The following is a 20337-nucleotide window of genomic DNA, read 5'->3' as shown; positions in this document are numbered from 1 at the left end:
TTGAGAAATTCTAAATTCATTCAATAAAAGCAAAAAAGTAAACCCAAATATTTTGTTGCACATCCCATTAGTAAATCAGAAACCATTTTATATGAGGGTGTTTCAAATGTTGTTAAAGTGAAAAAAAATGTTTAGCTTATTTAAAATTCTTGTTTAGGATCAATTTTAAGTATTTAGTTCCTTAGCCAGTAAAATGTTTTTTAATCTTTTAAATATATTAGGAAATGGTTTTGTATTTTATATATTCTCCATTAACTATAATCAATAATTTAATCAATTATCCAAAGTACTTTATTTGTGAACAATGTTAAGAAACTGATGAAAGCAACTTTGTATAATTATGCTTTGTTTTACAAATTCAAAGTAATAAATATGTTCATTTTCTTATTCTTTCCAAAGGTTCAATTTATAAAAAGCTATTACTGCTTTAAAATTTCAAAACACAGTCTGTGCTTAGTAACATTTTCAAATTTGTCTCTAAGAGCCTGGTGCTATAAAGAGAAGGAGGGAAGGTGGTTGGGGACAAGAAAGAAAGGAAGAGAATATTCTTAAAATGAATGTTGATAAAATTAAGAGGAATAATGGGTTCCATCAGTTAACTATATAAAAACTTCATGATGTTTTAGCACAACCTGGTGGTGATTATTTTAGGTACAGCAGATGTCAGGAAAATAAAATTTTCTAGTGACTTTAAATCCACTTACGGTAATACCCTTTTAATTCACAAATTTAAATATAGACATTCAGAGCAACCATAAAAACATATGCCTTATTCTTAAAATGGCATTTCGAAGAAAGGAGTTAGCCAAAAACAATAGCAAAATTACATGATTACAGTAGGCTGACTGTGCACACGATATCCTTTGAGTAAATGTCAGAAAGTAAAATAATCACAGTTCTCTACTGTCATCAAATTATTTTTAAAACCTAATTTTGGTACTCCTATGAACAAAAGTACAAAAATCTTTTTATGATGAACTGCTTAGAACAGTATAAACACTACTGTTTCGTTTCTTCAGCATCTTTCTCTCTAAAACTCTTCTGTACTTCCTATAGCAATTACTTTGTTGGGGCAACTTAAGTCTAAAAAGGCTTTATGCAAGTGGCCACTGGTTACCGATGTAAGTGCTTGTTCTTTTTTTTTTTTTTTTTAGTGCTTGTTCTTTTTAAGAGAAACTGTATATTGTTCACCTAGATGGCATTTGGCATACTAGTCTTCAGCATGTACTAAAGTTTATTAACAAATGTGTGGGATAAGATTATTCTAATATTTAAAGTATGAACAGTAACATTCTTTTAGAAACAAAGCAAACCTAATAAAATTTGGTATTATCAAAATCTTGTTCTGCTCTAGCTCTTTCCATTATTCCATACTTCTTCTTCCTATATGAGGGTAAAATACCTGAGAACTTACTAGATAGTGAACCTCCCAATATATTTAGGAAGATTTATTTTGAATGTGTTAAATGTGTTCAGTATAAAATAGCATACATAGGTAAAATGCTACAAGAGCTTAGAATGTAATTGCAAAGATGTGTTTTGTACATTTGTCAAGTATTTACAAAATTCCTTTCTCCATCTCACTCATTCTATAATATTCACTACCAGCATTGACTCCCATATGCTCCCTGGGCTCATTTGAAGTACAGGACACAGTAAATTATTTGACTGATGACTTTCTCCACTCTCCTAAAGGTGGTATATAATCAGTATCATTCTAGATGCCTCAGGGAGTTAGGGCTTAATTCTCTCCCGGAAATCCAAATAAGAAAGACTGATACACAATAGCGTACCTCCTCTTCTTCCCCAAAATACTCTAGCCTTAGAACCATAGTATATCTATTTTGTTTTCATAGTATATCTATTTAACTAATGGCAGACTGTCCTGTATTCGTAACCACAAGGGACAGTTGTTTGAAAACACCCAATTTTATACATTTAAATCTTATTCTCCCTCATTATATTTTTCTTTTCAGTCCCTGCCTTTGTCAAGCTCATATACATCAATCTCAGTATACATAACAAGTCACCTTTTTTGTGACTTCTTACTGATTTTCTAACCAGAAACAACAAAAATCTTTGAAGGTCTTCTGGAAATTTAGAGGCTACCTACCATTTCTTGATCTTAATATAAAGCACATATAAATTTTGAGTTATTCTGTTCCTATGAACTCATGATGAAAGATGAATGATTTTCATCAAAAAGGTGGTATGGATTTTGAAAACCTTTACTTGACTCTCTTAAGAGGATAAACAAATGCTAATAGTTGATAAGGGTTTTGTGATACGTGCTAACTGGAAAATTCTTAAAGTTCATATTACTAAGCCACAGCAAATACTTTTAAAAGGATCTCATTCCAGGCTGGAGGGACCTTTTTTTAAAATTATACTGCAATGTAATTTGAAACTAAAGATAATTTTCCTTGCTAACACTGTGGAACAAGTTTGCTTAGCTTCTTCAGTGGTTTGACTTCTTTCCTCTTAAGCTAATAGTGACAAAGATCCTAAAACAAGAATCTCTTGAGTTTTAAAGAACTATCCCAACACATTTATACATTGGAACACTAGTCATACTACTCTATACTATAGACCACAGGCTGACAAACTTTCTTTGTAAAGGGTCAGATAGTAATTATTTTAGGTTTTGTAAAGATGTAGTCTCTGAAACAATACTCAACTATCACTGTTGTACAAAAGCAACCACAAATCATGAGTAAAAGAGAAAGTATAACTGTGTTCCAATAAAACTTTATTTATGGACACAGAATTGCATATTAATTTTCTTAAAATATGCTTTCTTTTTAATTACTTAAAATTGTACACAATCCTTAGCCCACAGGCCATGAAAAGCAGGCAATGGGCTGGATTTGGTTCATAGGCCAGAACTGGCTGTGCCTTGTATGGACAAAACCACTTAAATTCCAAGTCTTCAAAGACTTTTGTTTTTTAGATCTCTCATTTTAAAACTTACACCAGACAAGTTATCTACTTTCTGGATAAATATACTCACATGAGAAAGAGAAAATAATTCAGAATACATATCTCTACTTAAAAAAAAAAAAACCAAAATCTGCAAAATGAATGTTTCATCTTAAAACATATAATTAGGAAACATTTAAAATTTTTATTCTATGCAGTATAAAACAATATGCATAGATTTGGTACATAATTTCTTGGTTTGTACTTTAAGAAAAAGACAATGAGGAAAAGGTTTATAAATTTCTCCCTTTTATAAAAAGTTGCAACTGAAATCAGCAATTCCTTGCATGTACAACCATCAACTCTGAATATGTGAATTATACCTAGAAATTGGAATTTACCTAGAGGAGTTGTGGGTGCTCTTTTAAAATGTACAATTATATCATAGAACACTATGACTTCTACAATTTGGGACAGTTTTGAATATGAAACTCCTGCCTCCATATATATAAGGAAACAAGAATACTCTTTTTCCAGTCATCAAGTATAAAAAAAACTTCACAGTCTGATTTACCTTTATCAAAGGTAAAATGATTCACTGCTACATTTCATGGATTATTTTGATCCTCAGTAGTTCCTTAACACAAAATACATTTTGCATGAACTTTTATCTGTTTGGGTTTTCCAAAGCAAGATACTAATACAAAATGAACTGAACTGACAGAAGTCCATGGGCTAAAGAAAAAGGAATTAAATATAAAATGTTCACCAACTTTATCCTTTCTAATTTTCAACAGCGTCAGGTACTGAGACCTAATTGGTGTCTTGTGTCTATCCATTACGAACATAACTCAATCTTCTATTTTAATTCTCCTCAGTGTCATCTTTTCCTTGGTGCTTTACTGAGCGACGTAGAAGATCATTTCGTCCGACTTCCATCATCTGTTCTTCCCAAGATTTCATTTCATTATAATAACGAATTTTATCATCATTAGCAAGTTGAATATATACCTGAGAGAAAGTGTGACTGTTAAAATGATTTCTTTAGAAGAATCCTTTACAATTAATATATGGAATGTTCCATATACTCTAGAAATCACCTTACTGTTCTACATGTATAAAAAGGGACTGAAGAATGTTTTTTTGAGATAAAAGATGAGAAAAGGGCCAGAGATAAAGATTTTTTTACGAATTAATAAAGTTGGTAAAATTTTAGGGCTTGGGATATGGGAAAGGAGAAGAGGCAAGGAGTAATCTTCACTGAGTAGAATGAACACTAAGTTATGAGTGACATTGTTTTAAATACCAATTTTATTCGCAGTTAAAAAGTAGCCAAACTATTTCTAAGGATATAAAAATAATATTAAAATACTTTAACTGTGTTACTAATGGTACCAAGTTGTTTTCACATGAATCAAGCCTTGCCCTAGTATATTTTCTCACAGATATTCTAACTAGACACTAGAAACTAAAACCATACTTACTTGCTTTTGAGAACTAGAGAGATTTTTCCAGTTTTCATTTATAGTCTTCAGCTTTACCTGTAAAACACATGTTTTAAGCACCAGATACAGAAACTTAAGTGGTTAAAGTTTTTACTATTATCCATTCTAAAATCATTCTAAAATCTCAGATATCAATAATCACAAATTCTCATCAGCCTTAACTTTCTAAATAAAAACTACTAAACTGTTAAAACACAGAAAAAAATGACTGAGATAAGGATATTTATCCTTTTTATTGAGATAAAATCAACATGTAACATTTTATTAGTTTCAGGTGTAAACCTGATTATTTATTTGTAAATACTGTGAAATGATCACCACCATAAGTCTAGTTAACATCTGTCATAATAAAATAGTTACAAAAGTTTTTATGATGAGAATTTTTAAGATCTATTCCAGGTAACTAAAATATGCAATACAGGGCAGCCTGGGTGGCTCAGCGGTTGAGCATCTACCTTCAGCTCAGGGCATGATCCCAGGATCCGGGATCCAGTCCCGCATCAGGCTCCCTGAGAGGAGCCTGCTTCTCCCTCTACCTATGTCTCTGTCTCTCTCTCTCTGTCTCTCATGAATAAATAAATCTGTTAAAAAATAAAATATGCAATATGGTATTATTAACTATAGTCACCATGTTGTACATTACATTCTCAAGACTTATTTAAAATTAGAAGTGTGTGTCCTTTGACCATTCTCACCCATTTTGAGCCCCAATCCCAAAATCTGGCAAGCACCAATTCAGTTTCTGTATATATGAACTTGGTTGTTTTCAAGATTCCAAATACAAGAGATCATACAGTATTTGTCTGTTTCTGATTTATTTCACTTAGGATAATGCCCTTAAGGGCCATCTGTGCCATTGCAAATAGGAAGATTTCATTCTTTTTGATGGCTAAATATTCCACTGTATATTTGTATATACACACCATAGTTTATCCATTCATTCATCGATAGACAGTTGGATTGCTTCCATGTCTTGATTATTGTAAATAATGCCCAATGAACATGGGGGTGTAGCTATTTTTTTGAGTTAGTGTTTTTGGTTACTTTGGATAAATATCCAGAAGTAGAATAGTTGGATCATACGGTAATTCTATTAATTTTCTGAGGAACCTCATACGATTTCTATAGTGAGCTACAATTTACATTTCCATGAAATATGTACAAGGGTTCCCTTTTCTCAGCATCATTGCCAACACTCATTATTTTTTTTTCATCTTTCTGAATAGACATTCTAACAGGTGTGAGGTGATATCTCATTGTGGTTTTGATTTGCATTTCCCTGATCATTACCGATGCTGAACCTACCCGTTAGCCATCTGTAGGTCGTCTTTGGAAAAATATTTATTCAGATTCTCTCCTCATTTTTCAATTGGGTTGTACAAGTCCTTTACATATATTAGATATTAAGCCCTTATCAGCTATATGATTTTCAAATATTTTTCTCTCATTCAGTAGGTTGCCTTCTCATTTTGTTAATGGCTTCCTTTGCTGTGTGGATATATCTTTTTTGACTCAGCAATATTAATATTTAAGTATAAACCTAAATTCCTAGGATAGACTAACTTCAAAAACTACATTTTTCTTTTTTTTTTAAGATTTATTTATTTATTCATGAAAGACACAGGGAGAGAGACAAAGACATATGCAGAGGGAGAAACAGGCTTCCCGCAGGGAGCCCGATGCAGGACTCAATCCTGGATCCCAAGAGCCAAAGGCTGATGCTCAACCGCTGAGCCACCCAGTCATCCCCAAAGACTGTTTTTATTTCTTCCCTGTATTTTAATGTTTTATTCTAAAATTTGTGCCAAAGTATTTAAATGTAGCCATAGGAACAATACAACACTAGTTCTTAATTCTACTTAGCTGAACTTAATTTTATGACTTGGAAAAAGTCATTATTACCTCCCTTAGGCTTGGTTCTTCATTTATAAAATAAAGGGATTCAGGGAACCCATGGCTGGAGGAGAGGCAGAGAGAAAAGAGTCAGCACCCCTCATATACCTTGTGCTCTTGCTCCCAGAAAGCAGAAACTGAAGAAATGAATGGGTAGAGAATGAGGGGCAAAGGGAGACACAGAGGGGCAGAAGGCAAGTGTGAAGGAGAGAGGGAAAACGGTCTGAAAAGTAACTGTTTAAAGCTAAGAGAAAATCACCAGTGATTTGAAGGAGAAGCAGAATGAGAATAGTGAACTTTACTGTTCTGAGCCCTAAATTTCTTCCATCAACAAAAATGGAGGTACCAGATAGTATCTGAGACTACATAACCATTACCTTTTGAACATTTTAAAACTTACTTTTATAAACACATCTAATATACTCCAGGAAAGTTACTCATTAAATAATTGCTCTCTTAGCTCTGGAAGGAATTGCTTTAATGCTCTCAAGTCTTTCTCTAATTAACTTTTTATTTATATTTAATCCATAAAGTTTTATATTCACTGAATTAAACAGTAATTTACAAAGCTCTATCCCTAAATGATCTGAGCTTTCACCTAAATAAAATAATCCATTAAAGAAAATTAAAGAGACGGAAAGATGTTTACTCCTAAAACCTATTAAACATCATGTGTCCATCATGTGAGGGACACAGTGAGATGGTACCAGCTATGAACCAAGAAAGATCTCACCAGTAGGCAACAATTATGATGCCTTGATCTTAAACTTCCCAGCCTCCAGAATTGTGGCAATACCTTTCTACTGCTCATTTTTTTAAGAAAAATAAACGAATAAACATTTTTAATGGCATAAGCCTACATGGACAAAATAACAGGAAAGAGCACTACCAACACAAAATTTTAGAAGCTGAAAAGCAGGTGGAGAAATGGTAACTGACTTACCTAACCAATAAGGCAGATTCCCAAGCTGGCATTGGGGAAAGCCAAAAAAGCAAACCGGTTTATAATGCAGAATTCCCAAAAAGCTCAGGAATTGGCAGCATCAGATAAGAAGAAAACAGAGGTGAAAGTTGGGCTTAAAATAGGAGACTGACTGAAATTCACTTGAAAAGGAGATTAAATCCCCACCATGGGCAGATTCTAGGATTTATCCTCTCAAAAGGGCAAAATAGAGCTATTCTGTGGTTCCCAGGTATAGCTGGAGCCAGTGGTGTCATACTGAAAACAAGGAGAATAAGTAAAACTATATACAATATCCCAGAAAGAAAAGCAAAAGAAGCTACGAGAAAGCAATACAGAAAAGAAAATGAGAGGACCAGCTCAGAAGACTCTCTTTTAGAACAGAGGAAAAAAAGGGGGGAAGGGAAGAAAAAAGAAAGGAGATCACATTCTAACAGTCAAAACTGTTTTATATTTCTCAAAAGCAATACCAGGAAGCTACAAGAGAAGAAGGTATATTTTTAAAATTTTGAAAGAACACGATTCCTACCCTAGAATTCTGTGCCCAAACTATCAAACAAATGTAAGGATAGAAATTTTTTCAGACATGCAAAAAGTAAAAAAAAAAAACTGATCTCCCATGTACTCTCACTGGGGAGATGCTGTAACAGAAATCAGTAAACCAAGAAAGACAACAGAAGAAGCAAAAGCAAGTGTCAACTGTGCACTAAGCATAAAAGGCCACAACCAAACTGGAACAAATCAGAGCTTCACACTGAAACCGACAGAATAGTGAATGCATCTAAATGCATTGAAAGCTGGTGAACACCTAAGAGTTTAAAGCTAAACTACTGATAGTGTATAAAAAGCTAAGGAAACAGAAACACAAAATATAATGAACTTCGGTAGGAATGAGTTTTGTAAAAAAGGAAAAATAATCATAGCAAATGGCACACCTTACTATGACTAACATTTACATAAATCATAACAACATAGTAGATACTGACCTTACCAAAATTATAACTATACTGGGAGGCAGGGGAGTGGAGACATGAACAATGGGATGAGGAAGTATTAAATGTTGGTCTTAAATAGTGGGAGGTAATGCCTAAAATATAGATAATGCTTCAAATTGGAAAAAAAATCAAGAAGTAACAATATAAGGTATTATTTAGAAATATGGAGGTCAATACCACAAGAATGAGGTAACAGTGAAAGGGTTCTGCTTCTGGAGTAAGCAGTATGACAGGGCTATGAAAATTGGTCCCTTTCATAACAAGTCTTATTTTGATTCTTTTAACTGTGAGGATGTATAACCAATATTTTTTAAATGATTAAAAATGACAATTGCATTAATTTTAATTTCCCAGGATAGAGTCCCTCAGCCATTAATTAAGCTTTCTGAGTGATTCTAAGGTGCAGTCTGAGTTGAGAACTACAGATTTAGAAGAGTTCTCTAGCATTTAACTTTCTTATCCTGGTAAGAAAACTAAATCCTGGGGCGCCTCGGTGGTTCAGTCAGTTAAATGTCTGCCTTCAGCTCGGGTCATGATCCCAGGGTCCTGGGATGGAGCCCCACATGGCAGGGAAGGGGGGGGCCTCTCCCTCTGCCCCTCCCTCCCCACTCACGCACACACACTCTCTTGCTCACTCGCTCTGTTCTCTCCCTCAAATAAATAAAATCTTAAAAAAAAAAAAAAATCCAAAGTAAGTCAGTGACTGAGCAAATTCCAACTAAGAAAATAAACAGGCATGTATTTTAGAAGTGTAAAGTCATAGAAGCCAAATTTTAAAATCCCAAGGAGTAGGGTACCTGGATTGCTCAAAAGGTTAAGCATCTGGCTCTTGATTTCAGCTCAGGTCATAATCTCAGGGTCCTGGGACTGAGCCCCATGTCAGGCTCCCTACTCCCCCCTTCCCTCTAGCCCTCCCCTCATGCACTCTCTAGAATAAATAAACCTTTAAAAAAATAAAATCCCAAGGAATATATCAGTGAAAGTATATAGCCAGGGAAGTCTGTGTCACATATACATTAATCGAATGTTCAACAGACTTGAGAAATTAACTACAGATCCAAATAACACAAAATGTGGCAGATTGGCAAAAGCCTTCATCTCAGATTGATAAAAGAGTTATGGATAGGGATCTGAATGCTTTTCTTACCTATCATATTATAAAAGAAAAATACGATTGCCCATTTGAAGCTTCTAAGGAGGAAATAAAGAATAAGCCACAGCAGGAATGACAAGCTTTTTATTTTGACACATTCATATGATGGTATTCATGTGTATAGTACATACCCATGGGCATCACCGAAATTTTATTAAAGAATATAATATGAAGCAATAAGTTATATTCAAATCTCAGTATAAAATACTGTTACTCTACTCATTCTTTCCCAGTGATTACAAAATAGTTAAGAATTGCCAGATAAGAAGTCTCCAGAACTTTTTCAATTTGAAAATGTTATTTAAATTTTTTAAAATTGCCTATACATATATTGGCCACTAAGTACTCAAATTAATTGTATGTGGAAAGAAAAAGGGTTTTCCTTTAAAAGAGATACAAGAAAGAGGACTTATTTGTATAAAGTACTTATTTATAATAATTTACTACTGTTCTTCACCTCCTAACATATGGCATCCCTACAACTGTCTAAATATTTTAAAAATCAAAATAAGCAAATATTTAAAAACAAATGGGGTTCTGTTTTACCTGTGATGTACCATCCTTAGTTTCCTGGAACCTTTCAGCTATAAAAATGTTATAAGCTGAGCGAGGTCTTTTAGGTTTTCCAAGCATTGTTAACTCCTGAGTAACAAAAATGGAAGAGTTAGAGTTTTAACTTCTGTGAGACTTAACTTTACCTACAGAAACTTTATTCACTACTATGCATTATGGAAAGTTTCTGTAAGTCAGTGTTATGATTCTTATACAAACTATCTGTGCATTCTTAGGATGAGAATTTTTTTGATAGCACCAAGTTTTGAAAATTGTAACAGATTTTAGGAGTTCTTTTCCATATAAAAACACTTCCTTTACATATTATTTTCATGGTCTCCACAAATGGAATAACTAAGCATATATGTACAAAATCTTTTTTAAAGGTTAAAACAATCTCAGCTTCATCCTTACAGGACACTACCATCTCCAGGTCACTACATGCCTCTACCACAACTCATGAACACTAGACTACCTATTTAATAAGATTGAGCATCTGACTTCTGACATCTGACTTCCTGAGCCGAAGCTCAGGTCAGGATTTCTGGGTCATGGAATTGAGCCCCGCATCACGCTCCACACTCAGCAATGAATCTGCTTGAGTTTCTCTCCCTCTGCCTGCTCTCCCACTGATTCACATGTGCTCTTTCTCTCTCTCTCAACTAAATAAATAAATCTTTAAAGGAAATAAAAGGCAGGGGTGCCTGGGTGGATGAGTCAGTGAAGCAACTGCCTTCGGCTCAGGTCATGATCTCAGGATCCAGGAATCAAGCCCTGCATTGGGCTCTCTGCTCACTGGGGAACCTGCTTCTCCCTTTCCTGCTCTCCCTGCTTGTGCTTTCTCTGTCAAATAATTAAATAAAATCTTTAAAAACAATAAATAAATGAATGAATGAATGGCTTTAACCTATGTTTTAAATGCAAAAATCAGTTTTAGCCACAGGGAACATAAAACACAGTGATTTCATTTTAATTCCAGTGTATTTGTTACTTCTGATACTTATGTACAGTCCCAGCGATCAGTGGCCTAGTACTGAGTATCCTGGGGAATCAGTACACGTATGGGATTCCTATACCTAGCAGATTCAGGGCCAGGAAGAAAGTATCAGAGAAAAAAAATAAAAAGTGCTAACCTCTGCAGAGCTAAAAAGTGAGAAAGCTAAAAGAAGAAATAGTGTAGCAGTTTACTCCATGAAAGAGGTAAGGCTGGAGCTGCAACAGAGGAGATGTAGGACTTCAGCTGGTGAAGAAGCCTTTTGGTGAGTGGAGAGCGAAGTACAGTATCTGTTTGAAAAATAGGGGCGCCTGGGTGGCTCAGTCAGTTAAGCATCTGCCTTTGCCTCAGGTCATGATCCCAGGGTCCTGGGATCGAACCCCGCATCAGGCTCCCTGCTCCTGCCAGGAGTCTTCCTCTGCACCTTCCCCTGTTCATGGTCTCTCACTCTCTCGATCTTAAATAAGTAAATAAAATCTTTAAAAAAAATAAATAAAATAAATAAATAAATAAATGGAATATGAAGACAAGAAAGAAAAAGGAAGAAAAGAAACATACGAAAGGGAAATCCTGTATCACCTCCCAATCCTCATTTCTGGTCCTTCCCACTCTTAACACTGAATGGGTGCATTAAAGAGGAAGGGAAAATAAAAGAGGGAGAATAAACTTTAATACTCACACCTCCAAATACCATCCCTAAGCAGACACTATTTCTGTTATTATCTTTCCTGGCTTCCTTCTACCAATTGAATCAGAAGACTAGGTGACTATCTAGGTTACCTACTTTAAAATGGGTGAGTCCTCAACTCTGGTGCTAGGAGGACTTGACATTAGAGTCAGGGAGAGAAATGTTGGCATCACATTAAACTCTCAAATCTATTTTTCTAAAGACATAGTTTTTAACGCTAATGACCATTTTCTTTTTCTTTTTTTTAAAGATTTTATTTATACATTCAAGACAGAGAAAGAAAGCATGAACAGGGGGAGAGGCTGAGGGAGAGGGAGAAACTGACTCCCCACTGAGCCAGGAGCCCGATCAATGCAGGACTTGATCCCAGGACCTGGAGATCATGACCTGAGCCACCCATGTACCTCTTATGACCATCTTCTATAGTTTAAGTACTAGACCAGCAAGCTGACCACCTCATACCTAACACTGGTTCCATACAAAACTGTAGTCTATCAAGCAATAGAATTTATGTTAATTAATAACCTTAAGCTGGGAATTACAAATTTGAACCATGTGGGGTTTTTAATAAGGAAAAATAGAATTTCATCTTATAGGTACTTTTTCCTTGACTAGATACAATAAGTCACTTCTCTCTGATGCGTTAATGAATTCAGTCTATTCAACATTCAGAATAAAACTCACCATTATTTATAAAACAATTCAAATCAGTAGGTTAATTCTAGACAAGACCCAGAAGAAAAGATTCTTGTTACTCCTGATTTGGCTGTTTCCTGACTCTGTTCATACAGCTTTCATACTAGTCCTAACTACGTATCTTAAATTCAGATACATCTGAAAGTAGTAACAAGGGTTTCCAAGACAGACTCAACGCCAACTGGTACTAGTGGCAAAAAAGAATTATGTCGTTATTTCCTAAATGGAATATGCCTTATGACATTCTACCATTTAGGGATATATATCAAAATAAGAAAAACTCGCCTATTCATAGTTATATAAATTTCAGTCCTTTGCCAAAGGAAAAGAATGTTTCATTGATACTCACTCTTTTTTTTATTAATGCTTTCTTTTTTAGACGTTTTTGCAGGATTTCTTTTTCCAAAGACATGATCTGACTTGGAGTTAACTGTTCTTGAATTCTGTTTATCTCTTCTTTGTATGCCTGCCAGTCTGCCCTATAAGCATCTTCATAGATCTATAAACAAAAAACTCAAATAAGAAGTCAATAAACTACTGCTGATAGTAGTACGTAATAGCACACCTGCCAGGGAAAGACAACTGCATGACTTCATATAAAGACAGACTGAAACACCAAGTGGAAAACGTGCTCTGGAATCACATGTATATGGATTAAAAACATGTATCTTTCACATACATGCTAACCAAGGCGAGAGTTTAACAATTAGTCTTCAATTTCAGATTGCTGCCAAACCCTCCGTCACCACTGCCATATATCCATATTCTAATCATTTATGTGAATTTGAAGGTGTGAAGTTCCTTTATAGATAATGGGTGTTAAAAAAAATTTGTTTTGATCCCTCAAAGGACATGACTATTGTTCTTAACTGCAGAATAGTTAGTCAGCAATGCTGAAAACCAATATGCTTACTTTTTTCTCTGATTCAGGAAGTTCCCTCCAAAGTTGGGCGATTTTTCTAATTAGTTCTGAATTTTTTGCATCTACAGATTGGAATAAAATGAAAAAGGTCACAATTTTGTCTCAGGATTAACTTCTAAAGACTTCTAGGAAAGCATAATCCATTAGCTCTAAGTTCTATTACAGACGCCTCTATACCACACACAACTTAATACAATGATTTAGGTTTTCTTTAACCAACTAATTTAAATATGATAATTCATATTTTATCAAACATTCTTTTTTTTTTTTTTTTATCAAACATTCTTAAAATCTGTTATCTAAACAGTAAGAAGTATATCACATACCCACAAAATAGTCATCAAAAATTATTTGTTTAAGCAGTTGGGTAATCAACTTCTTCAAGCTCTTTGCTTTTTATTTCAAACAAAACTTTTTTCCCAGTCTTTCAAGAATTATTAAGTTTATAAAACTTGACTAAGGGCATCCCTGGGTGGCTCAGCGGTTTAGCGCCTGCCTTTGGCCCAGGGCGCGATCCTGGAGACCTGGGATCGAGTCCCACGTCAGGCTCCCGGCATGGAGCCTGCTTCTCCCTCCTCCTGTGTCTCTGCCTCTCTCTCTCTGTCTATGTCTATCATAAATAAATAACTCTTTAAAACAAAACAAACAAACAAACAAACAAAAAACCTGACTAAACAGTAAAATACAGTTTTGATTCATGTAACATCTTGTATTTCAATTACAGAATTACTACTTGCAAACAGACTATTCTAAAATCAATTCATTCTTCCCCATTTCCTTCCTCATCTTAATTGGAATGCCGGGGATGTATGTAAACATTTTAAGAAACCACTAAGTTTGAACTATCAAATTTTAAAAATGTATTACTGAAACATGTCTCTTAAACCAGTTTTTTATAATGTGAGAATTTTCATTACAGCTCATTTGGTTTCCACAAGTGCCCCATGAAAGAGCTTTAGAAATCATAAACAAAGTTGACTATTATTAATTTAGTTACTATCTTTACACCACTATAGCCCCAAATGAAGGCCCACAGCCCTTCCAGGGAGCCAACAAACATCCTACCTGAAAATCTTTTAATAAGGAATGCAACCAATTTACAGTGAAAAAACTCTTAAAATTTGCAGCAATTTGTTTAGAGCTTTAGTTTACAAAACACATCCACCTAAGTTATTTCATTGCAACTCCATTAACAATTCCCTGAAGCAAGAGCTGAGAGAGAAAATGATTCATCAATGGTCCTCCAGGCTAATGGCAACTAGATCCCCAAAATTCAGTTTTTCCAGCCTCTTCCCTGGGAGCTTTCCACTCCACACACTGCTATTTCTAAAATACTTTCCATTAAATAAGTCAGGAGGATAAAGTCAATGATACTGTAACAGCGTTGTATGGTGACTGATGGTAGCTACACTTGTGAGCACAGCATAATGTAGAAAGCTGTGGAATCACTAGAATCACTGTTGCACATCTGAAACTAACGTTAATACTGTGCGTCAACTATACTTCAATAAAAAATATATACAGTAATTTAAAAAGAAGATAGGGATCCCTGGGTGGCACAGCGGTTTAGCGCCTGCCTTTGGCCCAGGGCGCGATCCTGGAGACCCGGGATCGAATCCCACGTCGGGCTCCCGGTGCATGGAGCCTGCTTCTCCCTCTGCCTGTGTCTCTGCCTCTCTCTCTCTCTCTCTCTCTCACTCTGTGCCTATCATAAATTAAAAAAAAAAAAAAAATTTAAAAAGAAGATAAAATATCTTCCATAAGCTCTCAATTATTTTAAAGGGATTTCTACTTGGTAAAAAATGTCATACTTCCTATTTTACGTATCACTAAAAGTAATGGTTATGTTTCCGCAGTCACCGGATGCTTTGAAAATGCGTATCAAGTTTGAAGTTTAACTTCTTAGTGACCTCTTTATCACTTCAGAAAAGAGTAAATGCTCCAAAACTCCTTACCTGGGTTCTGAGCTTTAAATATGGGTAGCTGTTCTTTAGAAAATCGAACGTATGAAGTCAGAGGCTTCTTTGGGTAATAATTCGCGGTGGATGAAAAACATCTCGGTACATACGCAAAACTAGGTACAAAGAAAACAACCGAGATCAAGTATTTAAGTACCAATATTCATTTGTATATGAACACAGATCCCAGATTAGATGTCATCAAGATGCTACAATGACACCGTGTTAGTAACATTTAAAACCCTGTCCTAACCAGAAGGAAGACCTGCAAAACTGAAGCATCAAAGCTCTTATCTACGCCTCCTCGGAAGGGCAAAGTGGAGGAGAGCACGTATACTTCAGCTCCTGGGCCCTGCCTCCTTAACGCCTGTACTGATGGCGGGAGAGTCTTGGCGCGATTTCGCAGAAAGCTCCGAACCGGTGCTACAAGGTTGGACAGTGCGGTGGGGCGGGGAGGAGGCGGGGGGACGGTGGAGAGGGGCGGGAAAGACTACTGGAGTAAGGCCTGGTCTCAAAGCCACCCTGGCAAAGTCGAGGTCTGAATCAAAGGGCCTAGACCTCCTGGGAGGGGCAAAAAGTACACACTCCAACCCCAGGGCGTCCTGGGCGCGCCACCTCCCGGGGTGGCAGGCGAGCGGTCCTACCTGAAAGGAGAGCGCAGTCGACTTCCACAGCCCGCGCAGAGGTCCGCTCCGGACTTTCCCAGGGCACTCAGCACGCTCCACACGCCCCGGAAAAGCGCCATTGCACCAGCCTACAACGCAGCGACCGAGCGCCAATCTCGTAGAGCCCCGCGGCGCCAAGAGAACAACTCCAACAACGAAGACTAGAACCCGCGGGCGACCCTCTGCAGTTTCCTCTCATGCCCGCCACTAGCGAGGCACCATGGGAAATCCGCTAACATCCGGTTGGTAGTCGGGGGCGGGGCAAGGCAGAGTTGACGCAGGCGTCGTAGCGGCTTTCCCGGTGGGCGGGGCTGCAAAGGAGGAGGAGCTCGGGGGCGGAGAAGGGAAACCGCAGCCCGGCTCGCCTGCGGAGGGTCCTGGCCTCCAAGGGGCGCAGCTGAGCCGCCTCTGACCCCGGCCCCCACCCCTCCGCAGTCGGTTCCTCCGCGGGGCCGGGAAGCTGATGGAGGCACTGCGGAGGTCTCACCCGGATAAGGCAGTGCTGGCTGGCGTCCGCCTGTGACGACCGAAAGGGCTAGTACGTAACAGACAATTTCACTGCGAGGACGCGGGGTAACTGCGCCGCCCGCGCTGCTCCGAGGTCAGGCTGGCGGGTTGTCGCGGGAAGAGCAGAGCCGCGCAGTTCAAGGCGCAGCTGGAGCTCAGGAGTGCAGAAATACTACTGGGGCGGGCGTAGGCGAGTGGCAAGCGGAGCGTGCTTTCAGACCTACAAGTGCAGATGTCCTTGCCTTGCCACAGGGCCTGGTCTGTGTGTGTGAGGCCCGTGAGTCTGTTTTCAACAAGTTCCTCACGGTTTAACAAGTTCTGATGCCAGTGGTCATGGGACCACAGTTAAAGCAATACTGATCTCGACCGTCCCCCCATCCACGGCAACTCTCCCAGACTCAGTCTTCAAGCCTGACATCCAACCCTGCTTAATTTGTGGGGAGGAGACTTCGACTGTTTAGTTGTGCAGAGACTCTAGACCCAGCCTTAACGTTAAAGTTTGATCCCGAAATATTGCATCCCCTAAGAATCAGGTGAGGATGTTGGACTATAGTTTTGCCAAAGTCCTGAGAAGGTGTGACAAATATGCCTTGAAATACTGATTGATACGCTGTACATTTTCTGTGCAGGCAATAGCATGAAAAAGACTGGGAAGACCTAAACTAAAAGTATCTAACGATCAGCTTTTACATTCCAGTTATTTCCAAGATAACCACCTCCTGAAACAGCCTCTGTTGGGTAGCTATAGTTATTAACTCTTAATTGAATAATTGAAAATTCTCACCCCTGTAATATTAAGCTGAGAGTCATCTGCCTTTCTGTGGTGGCTTTGAAACATTGGCCATTTGCTGCTACAAAGGACTAAGCCCACTTCTTCAAGTAGTAAGTAAGCAACTATCACTTTTTCTATTCTTTCTATCACCTATTCAGGCTCTCAGGGTTGAAAGGAACCTTCCAGGTCATCTGTTCAAACTTCCCATCTTGTCATAGAAGAAACGGGTTTTTTCTGATTATGTAACTATGTACAAGGCCCCAAACTCAGGTAAAAGACAAAATAGTTCCCCACTCCCAGTAAAGTCTAATGAGAGAAGCAAAGAAATAAAACATACTGCCAAGATAGAGGCAAATATAGGATACACTACCTTATAGTTACATTTTACCTGAATTCTAATATAATTCATTTCTCTATATTTTCTAGAATGTTTTTGTTCTTTCAGATGTTTGATAAGTTAAACTTCTTTTGGATATTTAAAAAATCTTTTTGTTGTTTTAAAGTGTCATTTTGAGGGGCACCTGGGTGGCACAATTGGTTAAGCAACTGACTCTTGGTTTCTGTTCAGGTCATGATCTCAAAGTCGTGGGATCAAGCCCCGTATTTGCGAGTTAGGGACAGATGGGGCTAGGTAGAGGGCCACAGAATCAGGCTCACAAAAATCCCAAAAATGTGGAGTTGAAAGTAAACCAGAGATAGATAGACTAGACCATCCTGTCCCATGTGCCAGAGGTGGGGTCTTGTTATAACAGCTACTTGTGACCAAAAAAGAAATACCGGACCCTAAAAAGGAAGTAAGCCATTAAAGATGTTATCACTAGTCCTTACTCAATGTTGATATCAATAGAGATAGATGTTAAGAGGATTTAGGTTCCCTAGTTGGCTTTCAATAAAAGACCAACCCTACAAGCCCTCAGTGGCAACTCTGTAGGGACCCCCTCACTTCTGAGAGCTTTCTCTGTATCTTTACTTAATAAACTTCTATCACCTTACTACTCTCCAGTGTCTGCGAGATTCATTCTTTGACTCCATGAGACAAGAACCAGCTCTCCCACTGGGCTCCACACTCAGCATAGTCTCTTTCTCTCTGCCTCTCTTGCTCATACGACCTCTATCACTAAAATAAACTGTTTAAAAAATAAAGTGTCATTTTGATAAATCTTGCTGTATAGGTCTTATAAATCTGATCTATTTGTTTTCACCAGATGCCAATATTCCTTAACATTCATTTACATTGCAGTGTAATTTTATTTTATTCCAAATGCAGCATTTGCAAAGAAACTATAATCTTACCTATTTACCCAAACTCTTTTTGAACAAAAAGGCATATGATTTATTTATATTTACTTTATGAAACATGACTTGCCACAACCTTTCCCAGGGTTCTGTTACTTTTTTGTTTTAAAAGTTTATCTATTCTCATGACTTCAACTATTAGTTATACCCTCATGATTCCTATGTTTTATATTGAATCCAGACCTCATTTTAGTTCCAAGTCTGTACAACCACTATTTTCTGGACATCTTAACCATCATGTCTCACAGATACTTCAATTTTCCCTGAGATGAATTCACTTTCTCCTGTTTCAAACTCCTCCTGGGAAGAGACACCAGTATCCCATTTCAATCAGCCAAGCTAATAATTTCATAAATCATTTTATAATCTCTCCCATTGCCACTGTGTTGTGCCCAAGATTGTGAATCTGAGAAACCACCAAGGAGCCGACACCGATGCAAGCGCACGAGGGTTTATTTATAAGCTCGAGCTTGGGTCCAAGTATACGCGACACAGCAGAGCAGGGACTTACACCCGGAAGTAGGTTACAGCTGGGTTTTTTTATAGGCTGGTTTAGGGGATTTTCAGAAGGGGTGGAGAAATTTCTCAAGTTCTGTTTACATTCTGATATGGGGCTTTCAAGGGCATTGAGCTCTGTTCTCATTCTAATATGGGACTTTCTGCCATGGGCGTGGGCTCTGTTGTCTTTCTTATATGGGATTCCCTGCTGAGGACCTTCTGCAGTTTTTCCTGTAAAGTTCAGCTCTTATTCCCAGGGACCTAAGATGGCTGTACTTGTGCTAATGCTAAATTTGAGGTGGAATGGCCTTGATTTTTCTTGGCCTCCACAACTGTAACTGAACAACTGGGAGTTTGCTCTCTGGTGAGTCACAGAAACTACACCAGTGTAGTTGTCACACTAAGTAAACTATTCGCAGCAAATAAGGAGATCATAGGTAATAAATTTCAAAGCCATAACTCTCTGAGCAAAGCTAAACAGGTTCCTTTTATTTGGGTTAGGATGAATATTTAGATGGGGAAGCCTTGTCAATGTTTGTACAGGTGGGGATAAGGTAGGTTGCACATGCGCCTTAAGAAAACATACCTTAACCGTATGTTATGTAAATGAGGCTCAAATGAGGCTTGTGGTCCTCCTCTGGTGGAGATTTTAGTATTATAATGAGGTAAAAGTAACCGTCAGTCATTCCATGGGTCACTCCATGGCCTACTGAGCAGGTGTGAGAGGAGTGAATCTCAAATTGGTCTGGGTGGTCTAGGCCTGCTGAACTCTGCCCAGAGTTGTTATCATAGATCAAGGAGTAGTTTCTGTTTCCTTCTCAGGGTGCTATGCCCTAGGGTCTTTTGCCTGAGGTAGGAGATAAATTGGAAGGAAAATGTGGACAAAGGTGAGTGGGTGCAGGCAGGCAAACAGTAAAGTTCAGGTCTTGGGGTCTAGCTGGTGACAACACTTCTCCCCCATCAATCAACTACTCTAGTAAGTATTCCTTCTTCTCCAGTCCATTTGCTGTTGCTTTTGTCCAGGCCAGTAATATATTCGTATTATATTTATACATACATACATACATATAAGGTTTATATATATATATATATAATTGGTTCTCCAGGCCAATACCATCCAGCTCTTGTATACCACTGGTTAATGCTCTGACATCTTTTCCCAAACTCTTAAGGTAGTTTTGCCAATTTCATCTTCTCTCCTAACCATATTCCACCCTGTCACCCACCAAGTCAGTCTTTCCAAAAGACAAATCTCATTCATTCACTTGTTTATTGAGATAGATTCTAAGCTAATGAGGGAGAGTCAGAAGGATGGTAGGGAGGGACACCTCCACCCCTCCCCCACCCCTCCCCCACCCCTGCC

The 20337-nt window shown here is 37.6% G+C and overlaps 1 protein-coding gene and 1 long non-coding RNA gene across 5 annotated transcripts in view; one reads left to right on the top strand and one right to left on the bottom strand.

The window, feature by feature from the left end:
* Positions 1-273: 273 nt before the first annotated feature.
* Positions 274-16361, bottom strand: TFAM (transcription factor A, mitochondrial). The gene is made up of 7 exons (XM_038533964.1): positions 15881-16361; positions 15234-15352; positions 13270-13340; positions 12706-12855; positions 9973-10068; positions 4404-4460; positions 274-3930 (listed from the first exon to the last, which is right to left on the bottom strand). The coding sequence occupies exons 1-7, from the start codon at positions 15979-15981 to the stop codon at positions 3784-3786; spliced, it is 741 nt and encodes a 246-aa protein (XP_038389892.1). The 5' UTR covers positions 15982-16361; the 3' UTR covers positions 274-3783.
* LOC111095448 overlaps positions 15338-20337 on the top strand; it is a 74254-nt gene continuing 69254 nt past the window's right edge. For all 4 annotated transcript variants that reach the window (XR_005357838.1, XR_005357835.1, XR_005357837.1 and 1 more), the window contains exon 1: positions 15338-15666. This is a non-coding gene — a long non-coding RNA (uncharacterized LOC111095448). The remainder of the gene's footprint in view (positions 15667-20337) is intronic.

This window comes from Canis lupus, chromosome 4, assembly GCF_011100685.1.
Source record: "Canis lupus familiaris isolate Mischka breed German Shepherd chromosome 4, alternate assembly UU_Cfam_GSD_1.0, whole genome shotgun sequence".
Lineage (NCBI taxonomy): Eukaryota > Metazoa > Chordata > Mammalia > Carnivora > Canidae > Canis > Canis lupus.
The sequence above is the reverse complement of the archived record's forward strand: the minus strand, read 5'-3'. Positions and strand labels throughout refer to the sequence as shown.

Excerpts from the sequence above, each read along its gene's own strand:
- TFAM (XM_038533964.1), bottom strand. The coding sequence starts at position 15,981 with ATGGCGCTTTTCCGGGGCGTGTGGAGCGTGCTGAGTGCCCTGGGAAAG. Across the intron at positions 15,353-15,880 it reads CGACTGCGCTCTCCTTTCAG|TTTTGCGTATGTACCGAGAT; the intron begins GTAGGACCGCTC and ends CTTTGTACCTAG. Across the intron at positions 3,931-4,403 it reads TCTCTAGTTCTCAAAAGCAA|GTATATATTCAACTTGCTAA; the intron begins GTAAGTATGGTT and ends ACTTTCTCTCAG.